The sequence below is a fragment of the Narcine bancroftii genome, chromosome 4 (assembly GCF_036971445.1).
Source record: "Narcine bancroftii isolate sNarBan1 chromosome 4, sNarBan1.hap1, whole genome shotgun sequence".
Taxonomy (NCBI): Eukaryota; Metazoa; Chordata; class Chondrichthyes; order Torpediniformes; family Narcinidae; genus Narcine; species Narcine bancroftii.
Window position 1 is genome coordinate 183,750,831 of NC_091472.1, and position 22,206 is coordinate 183,773,036.

General features: G+C 38.9%; 1 protein-coding gene across 1 annotated transcript; it reads right to left on the minus strand.

Moving 5' to 3' along the window:
- On the minus strand, window positions 1–21,629 carry zmat5 (zinc finger, matrin-type 5). Its single transcript, XM_069933199.1, has 4 exons — window positions 21,528–21,629; window positions 17,097–17,177; window positions 4,863–4,959; window positions 1–375 (listed from the first exon to the last, which is right to left on the minus strand). The coding sequence occupies exons 2-4, from the start codon at window positions 17,137–17,139 to the stop codon at window positions 228–230; spliced, it is 288 nt and encodes a 95-aa protein (XP_069789300.1). The 5' UTR covers window positions 17,140–17,177; window positions 21,528–21,629; the 3' UTR covers window positions 1–227.
- Between the last annotated feature and the right edge of the window lie 577 nt (window positions 21,630–22,206).

The following is a 22,206-nucleotide window of genomic DNA, read 5'->3' on the forward strand; positions in this document are numbered from 1 at the left end:
TTTCTTTGTTTTGCACTTTGCTCTTTATTGATTCTTTGTGGTGTTTGGTCATTATAATGATGCAGAAAACACAAATTTTACTTTTGAAAATTAGTTGCTGTACAGTGTAATTTGGCATACAAATAAAACTTCTTTGGAAGTTTTATAAACTAAAGTAACATTCTTCACTTATATCACATCCAAGTAAATCACCAATCATGTTTTTCGCTATTTCAAGTCCTTTGGCGTTAACCCCACTCAACATTCAGTTCAGTCTTCCAACCTCCAGGAGGCGGTGGATGTAAAGATGGTGGTAACTCATGGACTGCATGATATCCTGGAGGTAGCCAATACACAACAGGAATATCATCATCCTCTTTTTCCACTTCCAAATCACTGTAATAAAATATGATATAGTATTGTATTATAAACATTACTATGGTAGACAATAAATTCTCAAACAAAGAATATAGTCAACATGATATTACAGCGTAATAAACAGTGGACTAATAATGGGATATATTACTGATTGGTCTTGGAAATGCAACATTCACCAGCATCTAAACGCAAGTACTTTTAATTTCAGAATTTCAAACCAATTTTACAATTCTCAGGACAGCATACCCCACCAAGAAAGTGAAGACAATCTTTAAATTCATGCATCCTAAATGTGGAACTTGTGAAGACTATTTGCCAATTTAAAATTGATGTTAAGGAACACATTAAATTCATGGGTTCTTTCACCAGTATTGAACAAAGTAGAACCTGCACCACTGGGAATGTTTAGACTCAAACTGTGCTGTAATTTTTGATTAAAGAAACTAGATAATTCTTCAGTTGAGATTGTATAATGGTGGGTGTGGGAGGAGAGAAGATGGTACTAATCTTCTAACCATGCCAAGATTAGTCCCAGCTTTCTGTGCTGCTATTGACCTGAGTCCAAAGCAGAAGCGTCCTCCTTGCTGCTGCCAACTTCAGCTACTCTCCTCAATTTCAGTTGGCATTGCCAGTTGGAAGAGTGAAATCATCCACTCACTTCCTGCCTGTTAAACCTGCCATAAGGAACCCACATGAGTGAGAGAAATATAGCTAGAGAACTGTTTTTGAAGAGAATAAGTACTTTGATGTTAATAATTTAAATTTTATTTTTCTGAAACTCTTTTTAGCTTCATAAGAAAAACTACAAGTACTTCACCACTCTCTCAATATTATTACATGTTGAAACTGCCCCATGGTGCGCTCAGCAATAATGAATGCCACATAGTCAGGAAGCCAAAAAGTAGGCTCTTTCAAACTGCTGTGTAAAATTAGGTTAACCAACAATTTGCACGGTTCGTGCCCCCAGAGGTAGTCAGGGAACCCAGTTAAACTTACCTAGGTCTCGTCCAAGGCCGATTTGAAAACAAAAATGGCCAATCCACTTATTCCGGTGAAGTCAGTGCTTGCGTGCATGTATCACCGGGCAGCCAGCATCTGAACATCTGGCAGTACTTCCAGTGAGTGCTTGAAGCATCATTGCAGGGGCGGGATTCCCCCTTAAATCGCCGGGTTGGTGATTTAATGGGTAGATCTCACTGCAGTTTTCCAGCACCTTTGCCCCAGTGATCACACCCGGGTCCCAGGAGGGCTACCCAGGCGCTGCAATTTGAAAGGGCCTAATGGCTTGAGCAGCAGAAGATCTGTCCCACCAATGTCAAAATTTATAACTATTACAAATTTAGAGTTATTGTAATCTACTTTATTTTTGTTAAGATTCCACTACTAATCCCAAAACTATATTTGGACACAGGATTTTAGAATACAAAATTCTGGAGAACAAACTTAATATATTTGCACACAAATCTAAACTGTATGCAGTTAAATGTGTCAGTAAAATTAAACACAAGGGATCTCAGAGGTGGCTTCAGCAGTAATTTGCAAAACTGAGAGTTCAGTACAAAATACTGTAATTATTTATATAGCACTTTTCATGACCTTACAATGGCTAACATATTTTGCAATCAATTTAGTGCTTTTAAACGACTGTCAAGTTGGAAATGTAACAATCATTTTACACATACAGGTACACAATCCTTTATCCAGTCATCTAAAATCCAGAAAACTCCAAAATCCAGCATTTTTTTCCTGGTGCTGGTACAGCGGAGGGGGAAGAGAGATAAAAAGAGAGAGAGAGAGACGGCACCGTGACTAGGTTGGACGGGGGGCAGGGGAGAGAGACAGCAGCATGACTTGGGTGGGTGGGGGAGAGACGGCAGCGTGATCTAGGTGGGCGGGGGTAGAGAGACGCCAGCACAACTGGAAAGGGGTGGATACAGCAGCACAATTTGGGTGGGCTTAAATCTGGGGCAGCTGACTTCTGTTCTGAAATTTGGAAAGATCCTAAATTTGGAACACACTGTCCCCCAAGGGTTCCGGATAAAGGATTGTCTATCTGTAATACTGCTGCTTGTGGGACAATGCAATTTGACTAGATATGACAAATAGAAGACCTGGTAGGCAAAAGCCAAAGCAATTTAAAACATTCGCGGAAAAATATTTCATTGAAATGGATTATCTATGAGTGCATCAACATGGTCATATTAGATAATTAAATATTGAAATTCAAACACCACTAAAGGAGCTTCATGTGGACATTTTAAAAAATCAGGATGACATCTAAACAAATAAATGTCAATACAGTTATCAATTTATTCAGGATAAGTCCCAAACCAGGTCTAATTCTTCAATAAGCAATCACCAGGAGCTTTCAAGATCCTCTACTATTCTGAAATAGCAACCATTGTATTCCATATCAGTATCCAGCAATTAAGATTATTTCAATGAACTAAGTACACACTGGCATATCACAATGTAATTGCTCTTCGACAATGCAATGCACTTTATTCCTCTAACAAAACTCTAAAGGTCCTTGAAGTAAAAAGAAACGGGTGTTTATTCTGAATATTGCACAAAGTACAACATGATTAACTGTAATTATGTAAATTTACTATACATAATTTAAACACTGTGTGTGGAGCAACTGCCCCAGAAGACCAACTAAAAACCTACAAGATGATGTTCCCACAACTCAGTCTAAAATGATATAATTCAACCAGTCCAAAATATTTAAAATTAATATTTTCCAATTTGAGTTCCATTATTTAAGTTTTCCTTTAAAAAAAACTTCTGTGTGTGCAATTTAAAATAGTTAGGACAACTTAACCACTCATTATTTTGGCACATTAATTCACAGGGTAATTGAATAAAAAGCCACAGATTTGATTCCTAAATTGTAAACAGAAAAATATTCAATCTCTTTGGTCAGGAAATAAAAATGAAAATAATTGCAAGAAAATACTTTGGAAGACATTTCTGAATTCAAAATCTGACAGCATATCAAATAAGGCCCTGAATTACATCTCATAAATAAATGACAGAGCCCAAAAGCAGCTTGTTGCTCCCTACTCATTCAAGAGAAGATGCATATTTTTGAATATATTACAGAACAAAGCTACAAATAGATTATATAAAAAAACAGTAAAATGGTTCACTTCTTTCAGCATTTATTGATGGATGTTACAAGCTTATGCAACCCTCCTGGCCTAATGGAAATCCATGGAAAAGGGACTTAAGTCAATCTGAAGTGAAGGAACCAAGATAGAAGTATACCAAAACCCTGATTTTCCACAGTTAAAATTTCTACAAGTTTGCACAAGTTTCAGCTAAGTTGAATTATGTTTCAAAATCTAAAAAATAATACATCAATAATGTCCATGAAATTAAGATAATTTTACAGCTGTTTTGATGACCATTGAAAGATTCCACTACATTATTCAATGAGGCAAGGTGTTATTCCATTCCTAGGCAACTCAAAATTGAGGAACTTCATTTCAACTATTGTTTTTTCTAATTTACAGATGCTCTATTGTCTGTAGTTCTATCCACATTTCAAAGCAATGTAAATCAGAAAATTAAAAAATGAAATTGCATTGTATAGTGCAAATTTATATGCTATTGTAATTAGAGCATGAAACTTACAATACACTTTAATTTGCATATTTCACATTGAAATTGATAGGAAAACATGTTAGAAAGTCTCTCACATCTGAAATGCATACAGTAAACAAAATACTAGCAAGAGAATAATGACCCCACCCCCCCGAAAAGTCAATAAAGATTTGAACTTAAATCCTTTGAATTTAAAACACAGTATTCTCCACATCTAAAAATACCTAATTGAATACAGTCATCACCATAATGGAGAGTGTATAGAAACATGCATCATATTTCACGTGACTGTTCATATTTACTGATGCACAAAATGGAAAAATCTCATTCTTCAGAGCTATCAGTTTTAATTAACAAGCACATCAATTCTACGTTGACACAACTGAAAACTTGCAAAACTTCATCTTATTCAATGCTAGATATGTAATAATATCATTTATTATCACCGTTCTTTACCATTCACGTATATTTTACTGTTTGTTGAACTTGAATAACACATGACAGACATAAAAGATAAAGAATTTTTGGAATACAAAAAAAAACACGAATTTGCTCATGATAAATTGAAGGAAGAAATATTGTAATATGCTTATATTTTTCCTCTTGCTAGGTCAATAATATACAGTATTTATAAGTACATCTCTTCACTATGTTGAAAGAAAAAAACATCCAAAAGTTAACTGCTACTGAATGGAATTTGTATAAAGCAGCTGCACAAAATGTTTAATGTTTTTGCCCCATGACATCTGAAAAATGACATATTCCCTGATTAACTCCCCATATGTCCAGTTGCAATTTGCTGCTTCTTTATGTATATAATAATTGAGCCAATTAAGTGTCATTGTGTTAAAAAGCTTGCAAAATATTAGAGTTCACATGCATCACATCAATATTACCTGACATGTGAATTGTTTTCCTTTCTTTTGACTCTCTTTGCCAACCATTCATCAATGCTAGGCTCTGGCCTATCCTCTTGTCCAACTTTATATTCTTCTGCAACAAATGAATTTCAAATAATGTTAATAACAGAAATAACCAAACAGTAGCGACTGAATAGTTAGTGCAGTAAATTTGAACCTTTCCTTGCCCCTGACTATATTTGTTTTTACAAATGCATGTTACTATGTTTACAAAAGATAAGGGACAAAGCAATAAAATTTGGGTTTTTACTGATCTGCATACAGAAATCACCTTTAATTTATTATATTTTAACTTCACAAGGAGCTGGTAAAGGTCAGAATTATAAAATATTTTCTTTTCCGCTGTTTTCTGCTTGGTTGACTCAACATTATTTGTTGCCTCACTACTCCTATCCAAGCTATTTTGGGGTCACTGGCTCTACAATGTGCATATTTCTAAATCAATCTCACCAATTCTTTCCCATGTGAATTTCTTGAGTGCACTATGCACTTTAAATGCCCAATGGCTGATCAACAAAGCACACATAAGAATAGAAGAAATAGTAGTCGGGGCCACCTGGCCTCTCTTACCTGGTCCACCATTCAGAAAGTTCATGGTTTATGTGACCATGTACTCAGCTCCACTTAACCCATCTGTCACCTATAACCCCTACTATTCAAACATCTATATAACTGTGGTTTTAAATGCATTTATTGAGGATGCCTCAACTACTTCAAATTTTAAACTGAAATACATTGAAGAAATTCAACCTTAACAAACAAGAAAAATTTGGAAAAAAAATCATGTTCTTTTGGGTTCATCAAGATAACAGGAAGACCTAATGCAGGAACGCAGAAAAAAATCAATTATTCAAATTAAATTACTGTTCGATTCAAACAAGCAGCAAAGCAAATTCAGGGCCGAAAACAGCAGGTAGTTCTGAACTGTAGGTGGATAATTTTCTCTGATGTAAATCTTAAGAGTACATTGTTTAAAATGTGATACAACCAGGTCAATCTTCAGTTGAAATATAATTCCCTTCAGCTTTAGATCATTTTTCAGTTTCCGTCTGCTTTATTGATTGCTGTCCATCTGTTAGTAAGCATGCCAAGTACACAGTCTGCAAAGGTTCTTATGTTTAAAAGGAAACTGTTAAGATAGGAAGTAAAAACAGTAAATTCTGAAAATACACCTCAACATGAATCAGAGCTAAAGACCATTATTTTGAACCTCCATATTAAAAAAAAGCCTGCTCTTAAGAAAAATCTTAAGACAACTGACTACAGCAATAACATGGAAGCTTCAGCGGTAAATATACACTTAAGTTACAGATCCCAGATTTTTATAAAGGTCATAGGAAAGGCTCTGAGGAAAGATGAATGTAAAATAGCTTTAAAATTAGTCTTCCTAAAGAGTGGTGCAGATGTAGAATAGACTGCTCTGTGCAGTGACCAGATATGACAAGATCAGATTGGGTATTTTCAGTAAAAATTGTACTGTTACTTGTGGAAGAGTTATTAGGCAATATAATGGAAGAACTCCTTTTTTTTTAAACTTTATTTAAAATTTTATGACATGAATAAAATAAAAATTACATTTAAAGAAATAATAAAAAATAAGATAATAAAAATTAGAATACTACATAATTAAACTACACAAATTAACCCCCCCAATAATTATAACACAACATTAATCATCTAATTTAAAATTAATCCAACCCTCCCCCCAAAATAAAGAGTGAAGAATTAATTAACAATGTTGTAAATAAAATAGAAAAAACCCCACTTACAAAAAAAGGATAAAACTTAACAACAAAAAAAATTACTAACAACAAAAAATCAATACTAAAATAATACCCTTAAACATATATTTAAATCAAACATAATTCATGTATTTAACAAATGAAATCCACTTTAAAACTAAATTCAAATATTAAAATCATATATCAACCACATATCTGTTATACAAAAAAATCATAATTAATAATACATAATTACAGAATTTCCATTAATACCGTTTCCTTTATAATTCATCGAGAGAACAAAAGCATCCCTTAGAAAAACAATCAGATAAACTTTTTATTCCCTTCCCCTCCCCTTATATAAAAAAAGAAAAAAAGTTCAAACTCTTATAAAATTCTCCATATTCTTCATTTATAACATCTTCAAAATTCTCTATCGAAATTAACTTAATTTTATTAAACTCTTCTCCCTCAATGTATTTGTACTTAATTTTCTTCTTCTTCTTCTTATCACCTTTCCCCTCATCTTCCTCTTCATCTAATTCAACATCCTCAATTTTTGACTTATTATCTTCTGTGATATCATCCTCTTAAAAAAGAAAGAAAAAAGAGAAACCCCCCCAAAAAAAGAGAAAAAAAAGGAGAGAAAAAACCTCCTAATTCCCTCTCAATTACAATCAGAAAACAAAAAGTGTTAAAAAAAATTATTTATTTTAAAAAAATAATTAAAAAAAACCTTCACTTCTTAACCCAAAAATTAAAAAGAAAAAAAAAACAGGTCGGAGGTCACAACTACCTCCTCCTGTTTAAACCGCCCAAAGTGGTAACTCCCCCAAAATATTGGGTGTGAGATAACTCACAGGTAGCTGATGACTTCTGGAAACTAGTGCCCACCCAGTTCCCTCTCCCAACTCCCATTTCATTAAACTATCATCATTATTTAAACTATTTAAACTCTTCTCAAAAAAAAGATAAAAGATTTATTTTTTTAAATCAATGTTACCACTTCGGTCACCATTGCTTCCATTTCTTTTAAAAATCTGGATCCCATCTTACATCTCTACTCTCTTTGGAGACCTTGAAGGACTACATCGTTCCTGAAACTGCATGATTGGTAGAGACTGAGCAAAGTCCATAACCTCTTTAGGATTGTCAAAGAACTTTGGCTACTTTCCATCCTAAAAAATCTTCAGTACCGCAGAATACCTGAATGTTGCCTTGTGTCTTTTTTTCCACAACCGTTCTTTCACAGAATTAAATTCGCAACAAACATAATTTCTTGACTCAAATCTTGATAGAAGAAAACAGGATTATTCTGAACCATCAAAGGAGATCTATTTTGCTGGGCATTTCTAGTAACCGTACGTAAAATTGTCTCTCTGTCACAATAGTTCAAACAACGGATCAAAACAGATCTTGGATTCTGTCCTGAAAAAGATTTTCTTCTTAAAACTCTATAAGCACGTTCCAGTATTAAACCTTCAGGGAATTTATCCTGTCCTAACACTCGTGGAATCCATTCAGTAAAAAATTTTCTTGGATCTGGTCCTTCTATGCCTTCTGGCAAACCAACAATTTTCACGTTGGTCCGTCTAGATTGATTCTCCAAATAATCAAACTTTTTTGCTAAATTTTTATTTTGGATCTGCAATGTTTCAATTATTCTATTTTCATCTTGCAGTTGATCCTGTGCATCGACTAAACCTTGATCACACATTTCAAATCTTTCAATGGTTTCAAGCTTAAAAGCTCCATTAATGACTTCCGCCATCGCATTAATCTTGGAAATAAACAGGTTCACAAAATTAGCTAAGTGACTCAATACAGAATACATCTTATTTTCAAGATCCTTAACAGACATTTCAACAGAAGTAGATTCATGCATAATGGGGTCTTGCTGTTCCTTAGAGACCACGGGATCTTCTGTCCCTTCCCTTAATTTAGTATCTTTTCTAGCAGTTTGACTTCGTATAAAAATCCCTCTCAAAGTCCCCCCAGCAATGCCAGGAGACTGAAGATCAGAGTTATCTTTAAGGCAAATCTCTTTAATCATCTTCACTGAATCGATGTCTGGAAAAACCGTTGTAATTGAAGATGAATTTTGCAGCGCCACCACTGTAGCAGTCGAATGACAGCTCTTTAACTCTCCAGCTGGTGGCGCCCCAGCTGATTCAACTGTCAAAGACTGAGTAACAGCACTCACGGTGGCCGTTGTGTGAAATACTGGCACCCGTCCAGCTCCTTGGTCCGAAAGCTGTTGAATGCGACCTTCTAAGAGCCTCACCGGCTTAAAACGGAGCTTCAATGCCGAACTCTGCACGTCCTCCTCTGGATCCATTCTACGCTGAGTCCTGGCTTCTTGTAAACAAGTAGGCTCAGACAATTTTGGAAAATGTAGTTTTTTAACAGTCTGTTGATGTTTTCTTTTACCTTTTTTTTTTGCATATAAACCATTAGGCACTAATCCAACACCTCTTATTATTTATAAACTTTTAAAAGAACTTTAACGGGCACTTAAAGACAAAACAATAAATCAGAGTCAGGAGAGGTCTGGAAGGCACATCTGTTCCCTACGCCATCTTGCCACGCCCCCCATGGAATAACTCCTGAAGAACATCAAACTCAACTGGCAGAAAAAAAATCCAGATTTATAATTTCTTTCAAAAACAGGAAGTCCTGCAGTCTGCATTCAGCAAACTTCTAATCACTCTCAAACATGAAAAAATTCATCCTGTCTACAATGGAACAGTCTCCCAATGATCTAGCCACCATATTTAATTAAAATAAATACCAATGAAAGAATTTCTGACCATTTATCACTTTCTATTGGTGAAACCTCTTTTGCACAAATTGATTCACAGCATTAGGATGATGGCAGTAAGGTTGCCACTGTTGCACACCCAGGAAGAGCAGGGCTTTTCAGTACTTCTCTGAAGGGTCCAACTGTCTGGCCATCCTGCTCAATAGTCCCAGGTGCAAGTTAAATTGCCTTGGAGAATGGGGCAAACGGTTGTTTTTACATTGGAAACCCTTTGAGGTCCATATCCAAGGTGGCAGCACCAACTTTCAGCAGCAAACAACAAGTTATGGGTACTGTTATGGGTTATATTATATTTTATATTATATATACATATGTTTTTAAAAGATATAGATTATGGAGGGTTTAGTGCAGGTGACTTCACAGATACTTACACTTCACATCTCATTTAAAATGCAAGAGCTTTGCTGACACCAGACATTCAGGCTCTGTGACTTTGCAGAGACAATGGAACTGCTTTGGAAAGAATTTCAAAAGCAGGTGCAAATGGAGAAGTCCGACTCAAGTGCTGATAAAGATCTTTTAAGGATTGGGTTAGGACCCTTGGGAGAAGTTGGTTTTTAAAAGCAGAGAGAAAAAAAAACAGGATTTCTCTTAGAAAGTCAGTTCTGCAAGCTGGCAGCTCATTGAAAACCCCATTTTGAAGCCGGGTTGTGAGTTCTGAGTTCAGACTGTTGAAAACCCTTCTGGTCTTTACAAGAGGAAATGGCTGGCTAGAGTGTTTCTCCTGATATAAGGGAAACAAGAGGAACTCTGTGGTGACCTGGAAGAAGAGGTCATCATTTGGAAAGCCCATGATGGGACAAGTTTCTTTGGCAAGACATTGAAATGACTGATTGGAGGAAATCAGTTTGTGTGTGTCGAACAAGCAACAAATCTCTCTCTGAAGCCAACAAGAACCTTCCTGAGCAGTAACCATTTGCCTTTAAGCACCAGAGCCTGGTGAAGGTTCATAAATGTTAAATTCTGTGCACAGTAAAAGAATTGCCTGATCCAGTGAACTTGGAGAAATGAGAAGTGAATGATTGGGCTATTAAAGCAAAGAATTTTCCTGAACATTTTCACATTAAATACATGTGCACTTAGAATTAGAAGGGGGTTAAGTTAAGTTAAACTTTAATTTGATCCTATTTTTATGTTTAAAGAAAATTAAAAGCAACTTTTGTTTAAGTAATCATTTGTCTTGGTGAATTTCTATTGCTGCTAGGTTTTGGGGTCCTCTGGGCTTGTAACAGTACCAAGGAAGCAGTGGGTCAGAGCAGAGTCCAGGACGGGAAAACACTCCCCCTCCCCCCCCCCACCCCACCTGGAAGAAGCTCTGAAGAGAATCCTACATTGAACCAGGTCAGCCTGAGCTGAGCCAGGGAAATGCATCCGGAGAGACTTTAGGTTAGCACATGGAGTGCATGCCAAGTACATGCCGAAAGTCTCACACCAGGCAAAAGGGTGCTGGTGACTGGTTCTGGGAACCAGAAGTCAGATCCAGGACTTGTGAAGGGGCAATGGCAAGTGGTTGTAGCAATGAGATCCAGGTCACTTGATGTTTCTCAAGGGACCCTTTCTCCTTTTGCTTCTCCTTATTGTTTTAATGGTGCAGGATTGATTGGTGACTCTTCATTCGTCTTGGCAGGGCAAACAAAGGAAAGATTTCATGTATTTTGTATACATTGAATCAATCATCTGTATGACCACACAAAACTAACATTTGAAAGGATTTGATAAATGCCTACACAAATGCAACCTCTTTTATAAAGTCATTTAGATCTATCTGCCACACTCAGGTCCTGTACATTCCAGTGTTGAAATGAAGGAATGATTCATACAAACCGCACATTTCTATGGAATAGTGGGAAAGAAATCAACAGCTCCATCTGCTGGAAGAGTTGGTTTCTCTTGAATCTTTGCAGTCATTTAAAAAAAATCAATGTTGCTGGATGTAAAAGTGAGACACCTGGTAGGGTTTTCTGAGATCTGAAGAGCTGGGGGGTGGGTGGTGAGGGGAGGGGAATGAAAGGGGCAGAAATGTTTGAAAGCAAAAGTTCAATCTCCAAAGTTGTTACAGTTTAATAAAATTTCATTAAGATTGTTGCAAAAAAAAAGCAGATGAAATATGTCCCCTCCATTTTCTATTTTTAATTTTGGATCTGAACCTTACTCTTGTCTGCCATCTGCCTCTATCAATTCCTGGATTGTTTTTGCAACAGTGTGATTAACCCCAAATAAACTCAACTGAAACACACTGTTATTAGGCTGCAGGAACTTACTAAAATTCTTTGAAGTTCCTTATTATACTGGTTCTTCATTGAACTGGAATGCCAGTGACAAGACTGGTTTCTCCAAATTTGCCAACCCTCAATATTATCTTTGGCATATAAATCTCCTGAGATGTTTTAAATCTAAGAACATGCATAGATTATGAATATTTAACTTGACCTACATTTGTAGAACTTGATATTTCATGATTTATTTTTACATTAGGATAAATTTTGCACAGATGTGAAAGTTGATATTTCAGTTAACAATTCTGCCTCAGAATTGCAGCCACAATTGAAGTTATAAATGGCGTCTGACATTGGTATGGGCATGTGTTTCAACTGTTCAAGGTTGCAGTATGTGCCAAAACGATCCAATGTGTGTCTCTAATTGGTTGCATATTATTTGATTTTCTTTTCATTTGTCTGAATGGAATTATTCCACTGAAAATAAACCAAATTGAAACAAAATTGCCATGTAAACAAATTAGACTAGCATTGGTTTACTGTTACAATTGATTCTAGTTTTCCAGTTTTCGACAGCCCTTGATAAATGGCCCATTTCTCTGCATCCCCACATGCAGCTTGCTCATTATTTTTACCAGTAAACCAAATGTTGGTGAATAAGTTTTATTCCATGGTAATAGCAAGATATTTGAATTGTTTCTCAAATTCAAATTAAGTCTAGTCACAGGAGAAAAAAAGGAAGCAAAATCATCGCAAACCTACTGAAAATCAGACAACGGAGGGAAGATTTCACAAGCAGTGGTGTCAAAAATTTGCTTTCTACCTCTCCATACCATAGAAAGTTCAAGTTAGCTGGATTCACACCAGCTGGTTCTGAAAATTTCAAGAATAAAATAAATGGCAGTTCTTTAGTGAACCATGCATCCCCAGCTAATTGAGAAATTACTGGCAGCCATTTTTTTTTCACATTAGCCCAGATGGCAAGAAGTGACATTTCTTGCTACTGTGATAGACATCACTTCTGCCATGTCAAGTCCACATCCATCATCCAGGCCCACTGCAGGATGGAATTTCCCCCTTCCCCTCATTCAAGATCACAGAGGCTAAATGCAGCACAAATGACATTCACTAACAAGGGAAATAAAGAACTAATCTGGGATCTACAGATACCGGGGCCTCCGCCTGCCTCACTCTGCCGAGGCCGGGGCCACCGCCTCACCCTCGCTTCTGCCAGGACCGGGGCCTCCTAACATACCCCTAACATATAAATATAGGAAATGGCAGGCGGAGGCCAACAGGTTGGATTGCGACCAGGTATGGTCCGACCTAGGAGGGGAGGCAGGCCCCTCCATCCTGGGTAAGAAACCTGCATAGGAGAAGGCCACTCTGATATAAAACCTATGACACAAGGAACTCGCTGCCACGTCCCAGCTTGCTTGGCCACGGCACACGAACCATGGGTGTAAAGGGTGGGGCCAGTACTGCGCACACTGCACTCCACCTAAAAGCTCCTTTGCGCAGGACCGACGACATGTCCATGTCCTCCCACTCTACGTCCTTCCCCTCAAAAGATGCTCACTCAAGCTAGCATGCTGGAACATCAGAACCATGCTAGACAAGGCTGACAGCCACCGACCTGAACGTCGGTCTGCCCTCATCGCACATGAACTCCTCAGACTTGACATTAACATAGCCATTCTCAGTGAAGTCCGCCTTACAGATGGTGGCAGCCTCCAAGAACGCGGCGCGGGCTGCACACTCTACTGGTCTGGCAAGCCTATGGATGAATGACGCCTATCTGGTGTAGGCTTCATGGACAAGAACTCCATTGCCTCCAAACTCGAAAACCTCCCGACAGGCCACTCGGACCGGATCATGTCCATGCGACTCCCTCTTCAAAACAAGCGTCGCAACACCCTCATCAGTGTTTATGCTCCAACCCTCCAGGCGGAACCAGCAGAAAAGGACAAGTTCTACACTGATCTGCGCAACCTCATTCAACGCACCCCTACAGACGACAAAGTTGTCATCCTTGGCGACTTCAACGCTCGTGTCGGCAAAGACTCCGAAACCTGGCCAGGAATCCTGGGCAAGCATGGTGTCGGCAAGTGCAACAACAACGGGTGCCTCCTGTTGGAGCTCTGCGCAGAACAGCGGCTTGTCATTACAAACACCCTTTTTCAGCAGAGGGACAGCCTTAAGAATACCTGGATACATCCCCGATCCAAACACTGGCACCTCCTGGACTACGTCCTGGTGCGAGAAGGAGACAAACGAGATGTGCTCCACACCAGGGTCATGCCCAGCGCGGAATGCCACACTGACCACCGGCTTGTTCGCTGCAAGCTCAACCTTCACTTCAAGCCAAAGTCCAGGAACAGTAAAGCCCCCAGAAAGAGGTTCAATGTTGGAAACTTGCAGTCAGACGAAGTGAGAGGAAACTTCCAGGCAAACCTCAAAGCAAAGCTCGACGATGCAATCCGCCTCACGGACTCGTCCCCTGAAACCCTCTGGGATCAGCTGAAGACTGCCATACTGCAATCCATTGAAGAGGTACTGGGCTTCCCCTCCAGGAAAAACAAGGACTGGTTCGACGAAAACCACCAAGAAATCCAGGAGCTGCTGGCAAAGAAATGTGGTGCCCACCAGGCTCACCTTGCAAAGCCGTCCTGGCCAGAGAAGAAACGAGCCTTCCGTCGCGCATGTAGCCATCTTCAGCGCAAACTCCGGGAGATCCAAAATAAGTAGTGGACTAGCCTCGCCAAATGAACCCAGCTCAGCGCGGACATTGACAACTTCAGGGGTTTTTACGAGGCTCTAAAGGCTGAGTACGGCCCCTCACCCCAAGTCCAAAGCCCGCTGCGCAGCTCAGACAGCAAAGTCCTCCTCAGCGACAAGATCTCCATCCTCAACCGATGGTCAGAACACTTCCAATCTCTTTTCAGTGCCAACCGCTCAGTCCAAGAATCCGCCCTGCTCCAGCTCCCTCAACAGCCCTCAAGGCTAGAGTTGGATGAGGTCCTCACCCGGGAAGAGACATATAAGGTAATTGAACAATTGAAAAGTGGCAAAGCAGCAGGTATGGATGGAATCCCCCCCAGAGGTCTGGAAGGCTGGCGGCAAAACTCTGCATGCCAAACTGCATGAGTTTTTCAAGCTCTGCTGGGACCAAGGAAAGCTACCTCAGGACCTTCGTGATGCCATCATCATCACCCTTTACAAAAACAAAGGCGAGAAATCAGACTGCTCAAACTACAGGGGAATCACGCTGCTCTCCATTGCAGGCAAAATCTTCACTAGGATTCTCCTAAATAGAATAATACCTAGTGTCGCCGAAAATGTTCTCCCAGAATCACAGTGCGACTTTCGCACAAATAGAGGAACTACTGACATGGTCTTTGCCCTCAGACAGCTCCAAGAAAAGTGCAGAGAACAAAACAAAGGACTCTACATCACCTTTGTTGACCTCACCAAAGCCTTCGACACCGTGAGTAGGAAAGGGCTTTGGCAAATACTAGAGCGCCTCGGATGCCTCCCAAAGTTCCTCAACATGGTTATCCAACTGCACGAAAACCAACAAGGTCGGGTCAGATACAGCAATGAGCTCTCTGAACCCTTCTCCATTAACAATGGCGTGAAGCAAGGCTGCGTTCTCGCAACAACCCTCTTTTCAATCTTCTTCAGCATGATGCTGAAACAAGCCATGAAAGACCTCGACAATGAAGACGCTGTTTACATCCGGTACCGCACGGATGGCAGTCTCTTCAATTTGAGGCGCCTGCAAGCTCATACCAAGACACAAGAGCAACTTGTCCGTGAACTACTCTTTGCAGACGATGCCGCTTTAGTTGCCCATTCAGAGCCAGCTCTTCAGTGCTTGACGTCCTGTTTGCAGAAACTGCCAAAATGTTTGGCCTGGAAGTCAGCCTGAAGAAAACTGAGGTCCTCCATCAGCCAGCTCCCCATCATGACTACCAGCCCCCCCACATCTCCATCAGGCACACAAAACTCAAAATGGTCAACCAGTTTACCTATCTCGGCTGCACCATTTCATCGGATGCAAGAATCGACAACGAGATAGACAACAGACTCGCCAAGGCAAATAGCGCCTTTGGAAGACTACACAAAAGAGTCTGGAAAAACAACCAACTGAAAAACCTCACAAAGATTAGCGTATACAGAGCCGTTGTCATACCCACACTCCTGTCCGGCTCCAAATCATGGGTCCTCTACCGGCATCACCTACGGCTCCTAGAACGCTTCCACCAGCGTTGTCTCCGCTCCATCCTCAACATTCATTGGAGCGACTTCATCACCAACATCGAAGTACTCGAGATGGCAGAGGCCGACAGCATCGAATCCACGCTGCTGAAGATCCAACTGCGCTGGGTCTCCAGAATGGAGGACCATCGCCTTCCCAAGATCATGTTATATGGCAAGCTCTCCACTGGCCACCGAGACAGAGGTGCACCAAAGAAGAGGTACAAGGACTGCCTAAAGAAATCTCGGTGCCTGCCACATTTACCACCACCAGTGGGCTGATATCACCTCAAACCGTGCATCTTGGCGCCTCACAGTTCGGCGGGCAGCAACCTCCTTTGAAGAAGACCGCAGAGCCCACCTCACTGACAAAAGACAAAGGAGGAAAAACACAACACCCAACTCCAACCAACCAATTTTCCCTTGCAACCGCTGCAACCGTGTCTGCCTGTCCCGCATCGGACTTGTCAGCCACAAACGAGCCTGCAGCTGACGTGGACATTACCCCTCCATTAATCTTCGTCTGTGAAGCCAAGCCAAAGAAGAAGAAACAGATACCCAGTGAACTATACTGAATATTGAGGGAAATTAATGCTCATATTCAGTATGAATCTTATTCTCTGACATGCTGAAGAAGTACGACAACTTCAAACCCTCAATATTGTTCCAGGTCTTACTTTACAGGTACATAAAAGAAAGATACTAAATTTCAAACTTTGTGACATCTTTGAGTGTGAATGGAGACCCAGAATAGTCACAAAATACAAACCAAAGAAATACAGGTAGTCCTCGACTTCCGCCAACCCGCACATATGACCAAAATTATTTTTTTTTAAAATCTTTATTAAAAGTACTGTATAAGTACATATTTTGTATTTAAAGTACTGTATACAGTGGTCTCCGCTCCCCATTCCCTGCAGCAGTCCAAAGTCTCCGTTCTCTGTCGGCAGCCAGAAATCTCCTTTCCGAGTGGCAGCTCGAGGTCCCCGTTCCTCAACTTATGACCAACCCCAAGTTACAATCAATCCTTCAGTCCCCATTACAGTAGTAAGTCTGGGACTACCTGTATTACAAATACAAATCCTCAAGTTCAATCCTGAAGAAATAAAATGCAGTGTTTTATCAGAGTTTTAGCTGCCATATAATCCTCTGAATATTCATCTTTCATTACCTCTACGTCATTTGCATTTACCTTCCACCTTTTGTCTCAACTTCTGAATATCCTCATCTGTCATATGGGAAAATTTGCAATTTGCACCAAAATCACACTGTCCTGCAGAGAAAAAAAATTGAAATCAATAAAAGTATAGAAGATAAATTGATAAAATAAAAAGGCAAAACACTGGAAGGACAAGGTACAGTGTGACCGCGAAATATAGGAAAACAAAAGTTTCTTCATCTGAGCCTCACTGGTAGGTCCCAAGTAGATAAACCAGATCTGTCAAATCAGATATTTTTTACTCAAGGTGTATCCTGCTTTTCCTACAATCTATCCCAAAAAAGTGATTTTGCAGTGTTCATTTTCACACAACATTCCGGCTAAGACTGGACATATGACCACCTTCTCTAATTCTGCTATTACATGTTTGTAATCAGACAGATGCAATAGTTTCTACGATTCACAGGGAAGTATTTGATCCAACTGCAATGCCTCTCTATATCAGAATTAAAGTAGATCAACTACATCTCCTCACCCACTCTTTAAAAAAAACAAGTGTTTAATGGGAGAAAATCACAAAATCTTTTTCAAAATTTAGCAAGAAATCAGAATTGTGATAAATGGATAAGCTTGAAGTACAAATATCTCTGAAGCACACACAATAGACCTGAGACAAATACACTGAAGCAATGGTCAAGAAAGCCCATCAATGCCACTATGTTCCTGCATGTTCTCCTTGTCCCTGGATGTAAGATGCACTGCTAAAGAACTCTTGCTGGATGCATCACAGCATGCTATGCGAGTTGCTCTGCTCAAGGTCATAAGCTACTGAAGGTAGTGAATGCATCTCAGAACATGGTGCAAACTTCCCTCTCCTCCACGGATTCCATCGACATCTCCTGCTGCCAAGGAAGAAGAAGCCATTACACCACAGACACACACTTGTCTCCCTCCTCCTACTGGGAAGAAAGCTCAAGATTGTGAAAGGGCACATCAAAAGGCTTAAAGACAGTTTTATTCCTCACAGCCAACAGAATCCTGAATAAATCCTACAATTGTGTACCTTGCTTGGTACTAATTGATCTTTATTTTCATTGTAACACTATACTCCATTCATTGTATTCTTTACATGGCTGTATGTATGTTATATATATTGCAGAAGAACTCTTCTAACTGTACTAGATATAATGTGACAAATGAACATAAACTCAATGCAAAAAGTTAGCTTTCAGATCATCAAGGCTCAAAGTAAAAACATAATGCTGGAGAAATATAGCAAAGATATTTATATAGCAAAGATAAAGGTACACAACAAATGTTTTGGACTTGAGCCCTTCATCAAAGTATGCATATGACTAGGGTTGGACTAATTTTAAGTTAGACTATTAATATTGTGTTACAATTAATGGGGGGGGGGGTTATTTTGTTTAGTTTTCTGATGTAATATTGTAATCATACCTTTTTAAATTCTTTTTTTCTATTTTTATTTAAATGTAATTCTTTATTGTATTCATGTTATAAAATTTTAAATAAAGTCTTTAAAAAAAAGGTATGCATATGACTCAAAGCACTTCTTTATAAAAGAAACTATTTAAATCATGTTTATTTTCCAATTTCTCAGTTCTTATGAGAAGACATCACCCTGAAACATCAACTACTTTTCCTCCTCTCTCCAAAGATGGTGCCTGACCTGAGTATTTGTAGTTTATTTTTGCTTCAAAGCATTTGGGAATCCAACTACATGTTCAACTTATCACCCAAATTTAATCACCATCACAGTATCTGTAATGAATAGCCAATCTGCAGTATCACATTTACATTCCCTATGACAAAATTATACTCCCTCTGTCAAAAGAAATCCAAGAAAATCTTGGTGAAAGTCCAAAAAAGGTTTCCAAATCTAATGAGTCAAAAACTTATTTGCATTAATTACCTTTCTGACATCTTCATAACTTCATGACAATATAAAACTTACATTCAAAAATAGGCTGGGGAATTACTCAACTTCACAATGTCAGTTTCCTTCAATTACAAATAGAACCTTCCTTGAGCTCAAAACACCTTCCCTACAATCACAGGGATTTTAAAGGAGAGCTAACTTTTCTGCAAACCTCCCCAAACATGGCTCATGCAAGGAGCAGCTGAGCCAAACCAACAGGCTCCAATTCAGAAACCAGACTAATTTGAAGACCCCAATCAAAGCACCAACTGCAATAAGTTTTACAAAAGTAAGTACCTCTGGGTTATGGATTTTTTAAAATTAACCAACTTTCTGTTTTCTTTTGCAGCAATTTCAGTTGGATAGCTACTGTGAAATGTTGGGAAAGGTTTCTATAAATCTATAAGAATATTAATTTGTGTGATATTTGAGAAGGTGGCAAACAACTGCTTAAACCATTGGGTCCTTCTTAGGAAGTTACTCCCAAGGTTCTGTAGAGTTGGGATATCTACAATTTAGACCCAGAAATTATAAATAAATAATGGTTAAGTCAAGATGGTGTGCAACTTTGGAGAACCTACAGGTGGTGGTGTTTTCATGCACTTGCTGTCTTTGGAACTTTTTTTTTTAAATTTTTTTTATTTTTCACACTATGAACCAGACTGACCAAAATACACACAAACATTTCCCTCTTGAATATACACAGTCTCATTTTCTCCCCTTTTCCCCCCTCCTTGATGCACAGGTAACATTTCTGGGAGATATTGTCAAACACATTGCATTTACTTACCAGTCTTGCTGAAAAAATACAATGCATTGGTCGTTATTAATAACGACCACTAAAAATTAGTATTTAATATGGAGACATGTCAATGTTAATCTTGATTGATGCAAACACAAATAGAAAACAGGAACTTTAATAAATATATTGGCTTATTCAGAGATGATGGGACATTGTTTATCATATTATTCTATCTAGTTCTTGTTCAGTGATTAGAATTATGAATGCAAAGTACATAAGGGAAACAACATAGCTATAGTTAAAAGAAAACTAGATAAATAAATGAATGGGAAAGAAATAGAAAAGTGCTGTAGCATGTTATTTCAGTTGATCATCAATTGAGTTTCTATTCAATCGTCCCCTGTGATGTTGATGGCAGAAAATAAGGGATGATAATACAGATGAATGTCATAACTTTTGCTCGTAACTTGAGGAAGGGCTCAGGCCTCAAAACCCAGTAGCAATATAAATTCACCAAGACAAATGGTTACTTAAACAAAAGTCACTTTTAATTTTCTATAAACATAAAAACAGGAATAAACTTTAACTTATTACTATTAACTTAACCCCCTTCTAATTCTAAGTGCACATGTATGTTATGTGTGTATGAGTTCAGAAAAGTTCTTTGATTCTCAGTCCAATCTCACTTCTCATTCCTCCAGTTCACCGGTATCAAGCAATTCCTACACTGTGCACAGAATTGAACATTTACGAATTTTCACCAAGCACTGATGCTTAAAGGTAATTGGGTACCTCTCAGGAAGGTTCTTGTCGGTCTTCAGAGAGAGAAATTTGTTGCTCATTGGACACAAATGATTCCTTCTGATCAGCCACTTCAGTGTCTTGCCGAAGAAACTTTCCCATCAGGGTTTTCCAGATGATAGCCTCTTTCTTTCAGGTCACCATAGAGTTCCTTTTTGTTCCCCTTATTTCAAGTGAAACATTATACAGCCAGCCATCTCCTCTTGTATGGACCACAATGGCTTTGACCAGGCTGAACGAAGAACTCACAACCCATCTTCAAAATGGGGTTTTTCCACAAGCTTGCCAACTTGTCATGTTCCAGTCCCAGCTGCTGGGTTTTGAGGCCTGAGCCCTTCCTCAAGTTACGAGCAAAATTTATGACATTCAACTGTATTATCATCACTTATTTTCTGCCATCAACATCACAGGGGACATGACTGATAGAAACTCAATTGATGATCAACTTAAATAACATGCTACATCATTTTTCTATTTCTTTCTCATTCATTTATTTATCTAGTTTTCTTTTAACTATAGCTATGTTGTTTCCCTCATGTACTTTGCATTCATAATTCCGTAGAACTGTAAAACTGAATTTTCTCTCTCTCTCTCTCTCAGAGAAAACCACCTGACCCTCTTAGAACAACAAACTACATTCAGACAGACTGCGGCACCAGACCCAATCTTCTGAGTCTGTTCATCTGTTGCTTTCCAAAACAATAATCCATTACCCCACAGCATGTCCAATTAACACCTACTTGTGAAGTTCTATAGGCATTCTTCAAAGTTTTTGCAAAGACACTCAGAGCCTGGATTGTCTGGCTTGAGCAGAGCTCCGGCATTTTAAATGTGACCTGAGATGCAAAGAGTTTGTGACCTACATTAAAAAACCAGCCACAATTTATACCCTTTTAAACATATCAATATACAATACAAAATATAGCATAATCTGTCACACAGCATCGCATATTTTTGTGTTTCACCACATTTATGGGCTTACCTGACTGTAGAAACTTTCTGCAAGGCTTTTTGGCAAGTTCTTCCGCCAAGATTGTGGCACTATCTAAAAATAATTTTTAAAAAACCGAAGATATTATTTTAAGCAGTAACTTTTAATGAGAGTTTAGTTTCCAAAAGAAAACAGCGTAGTTTATTACATTTTATTTCTGTGATATTTGGATGTCTATAATTGGCAAAAGCATTCTAAACAAAAGACAAAAATTGCTTTTTTTCCATAATGCTAGTTTTGCCGCTTTAGTTGCCCATTCAGAGCCAGCTCTTCAGCGCTTGACGTCCTGCTTTGCGGAAACTGCCAAAATGTTTGGCCTGGAAGTCAGCCTGAAGAAAACTGAGGTCCTCCATCAGCCAGCTCCCCACCATGATTACCAGCCCCCCACATCTCCATCGGGCACACAAAACTCAAAACGGTCAACCAGTTTACCTATCTCGGCTGCACCATTTTATCAGATGCAAGGATCGACAATGAGATAGACAACAGACTCGCCAAGGCAAATAGCGCCTTTGGAAGACTACACAAAAGAGTCTGGAAAAACAACCAACTGAAAAACCTCACAAAGATAAGCGTATACAGAGCCGTTGTCATACCCACACTCCTGTTCGGCTCCGAATCATGGGTCCTCTACCGGCACCACCTACGGCTCCTAGAACGCTTCCACCAG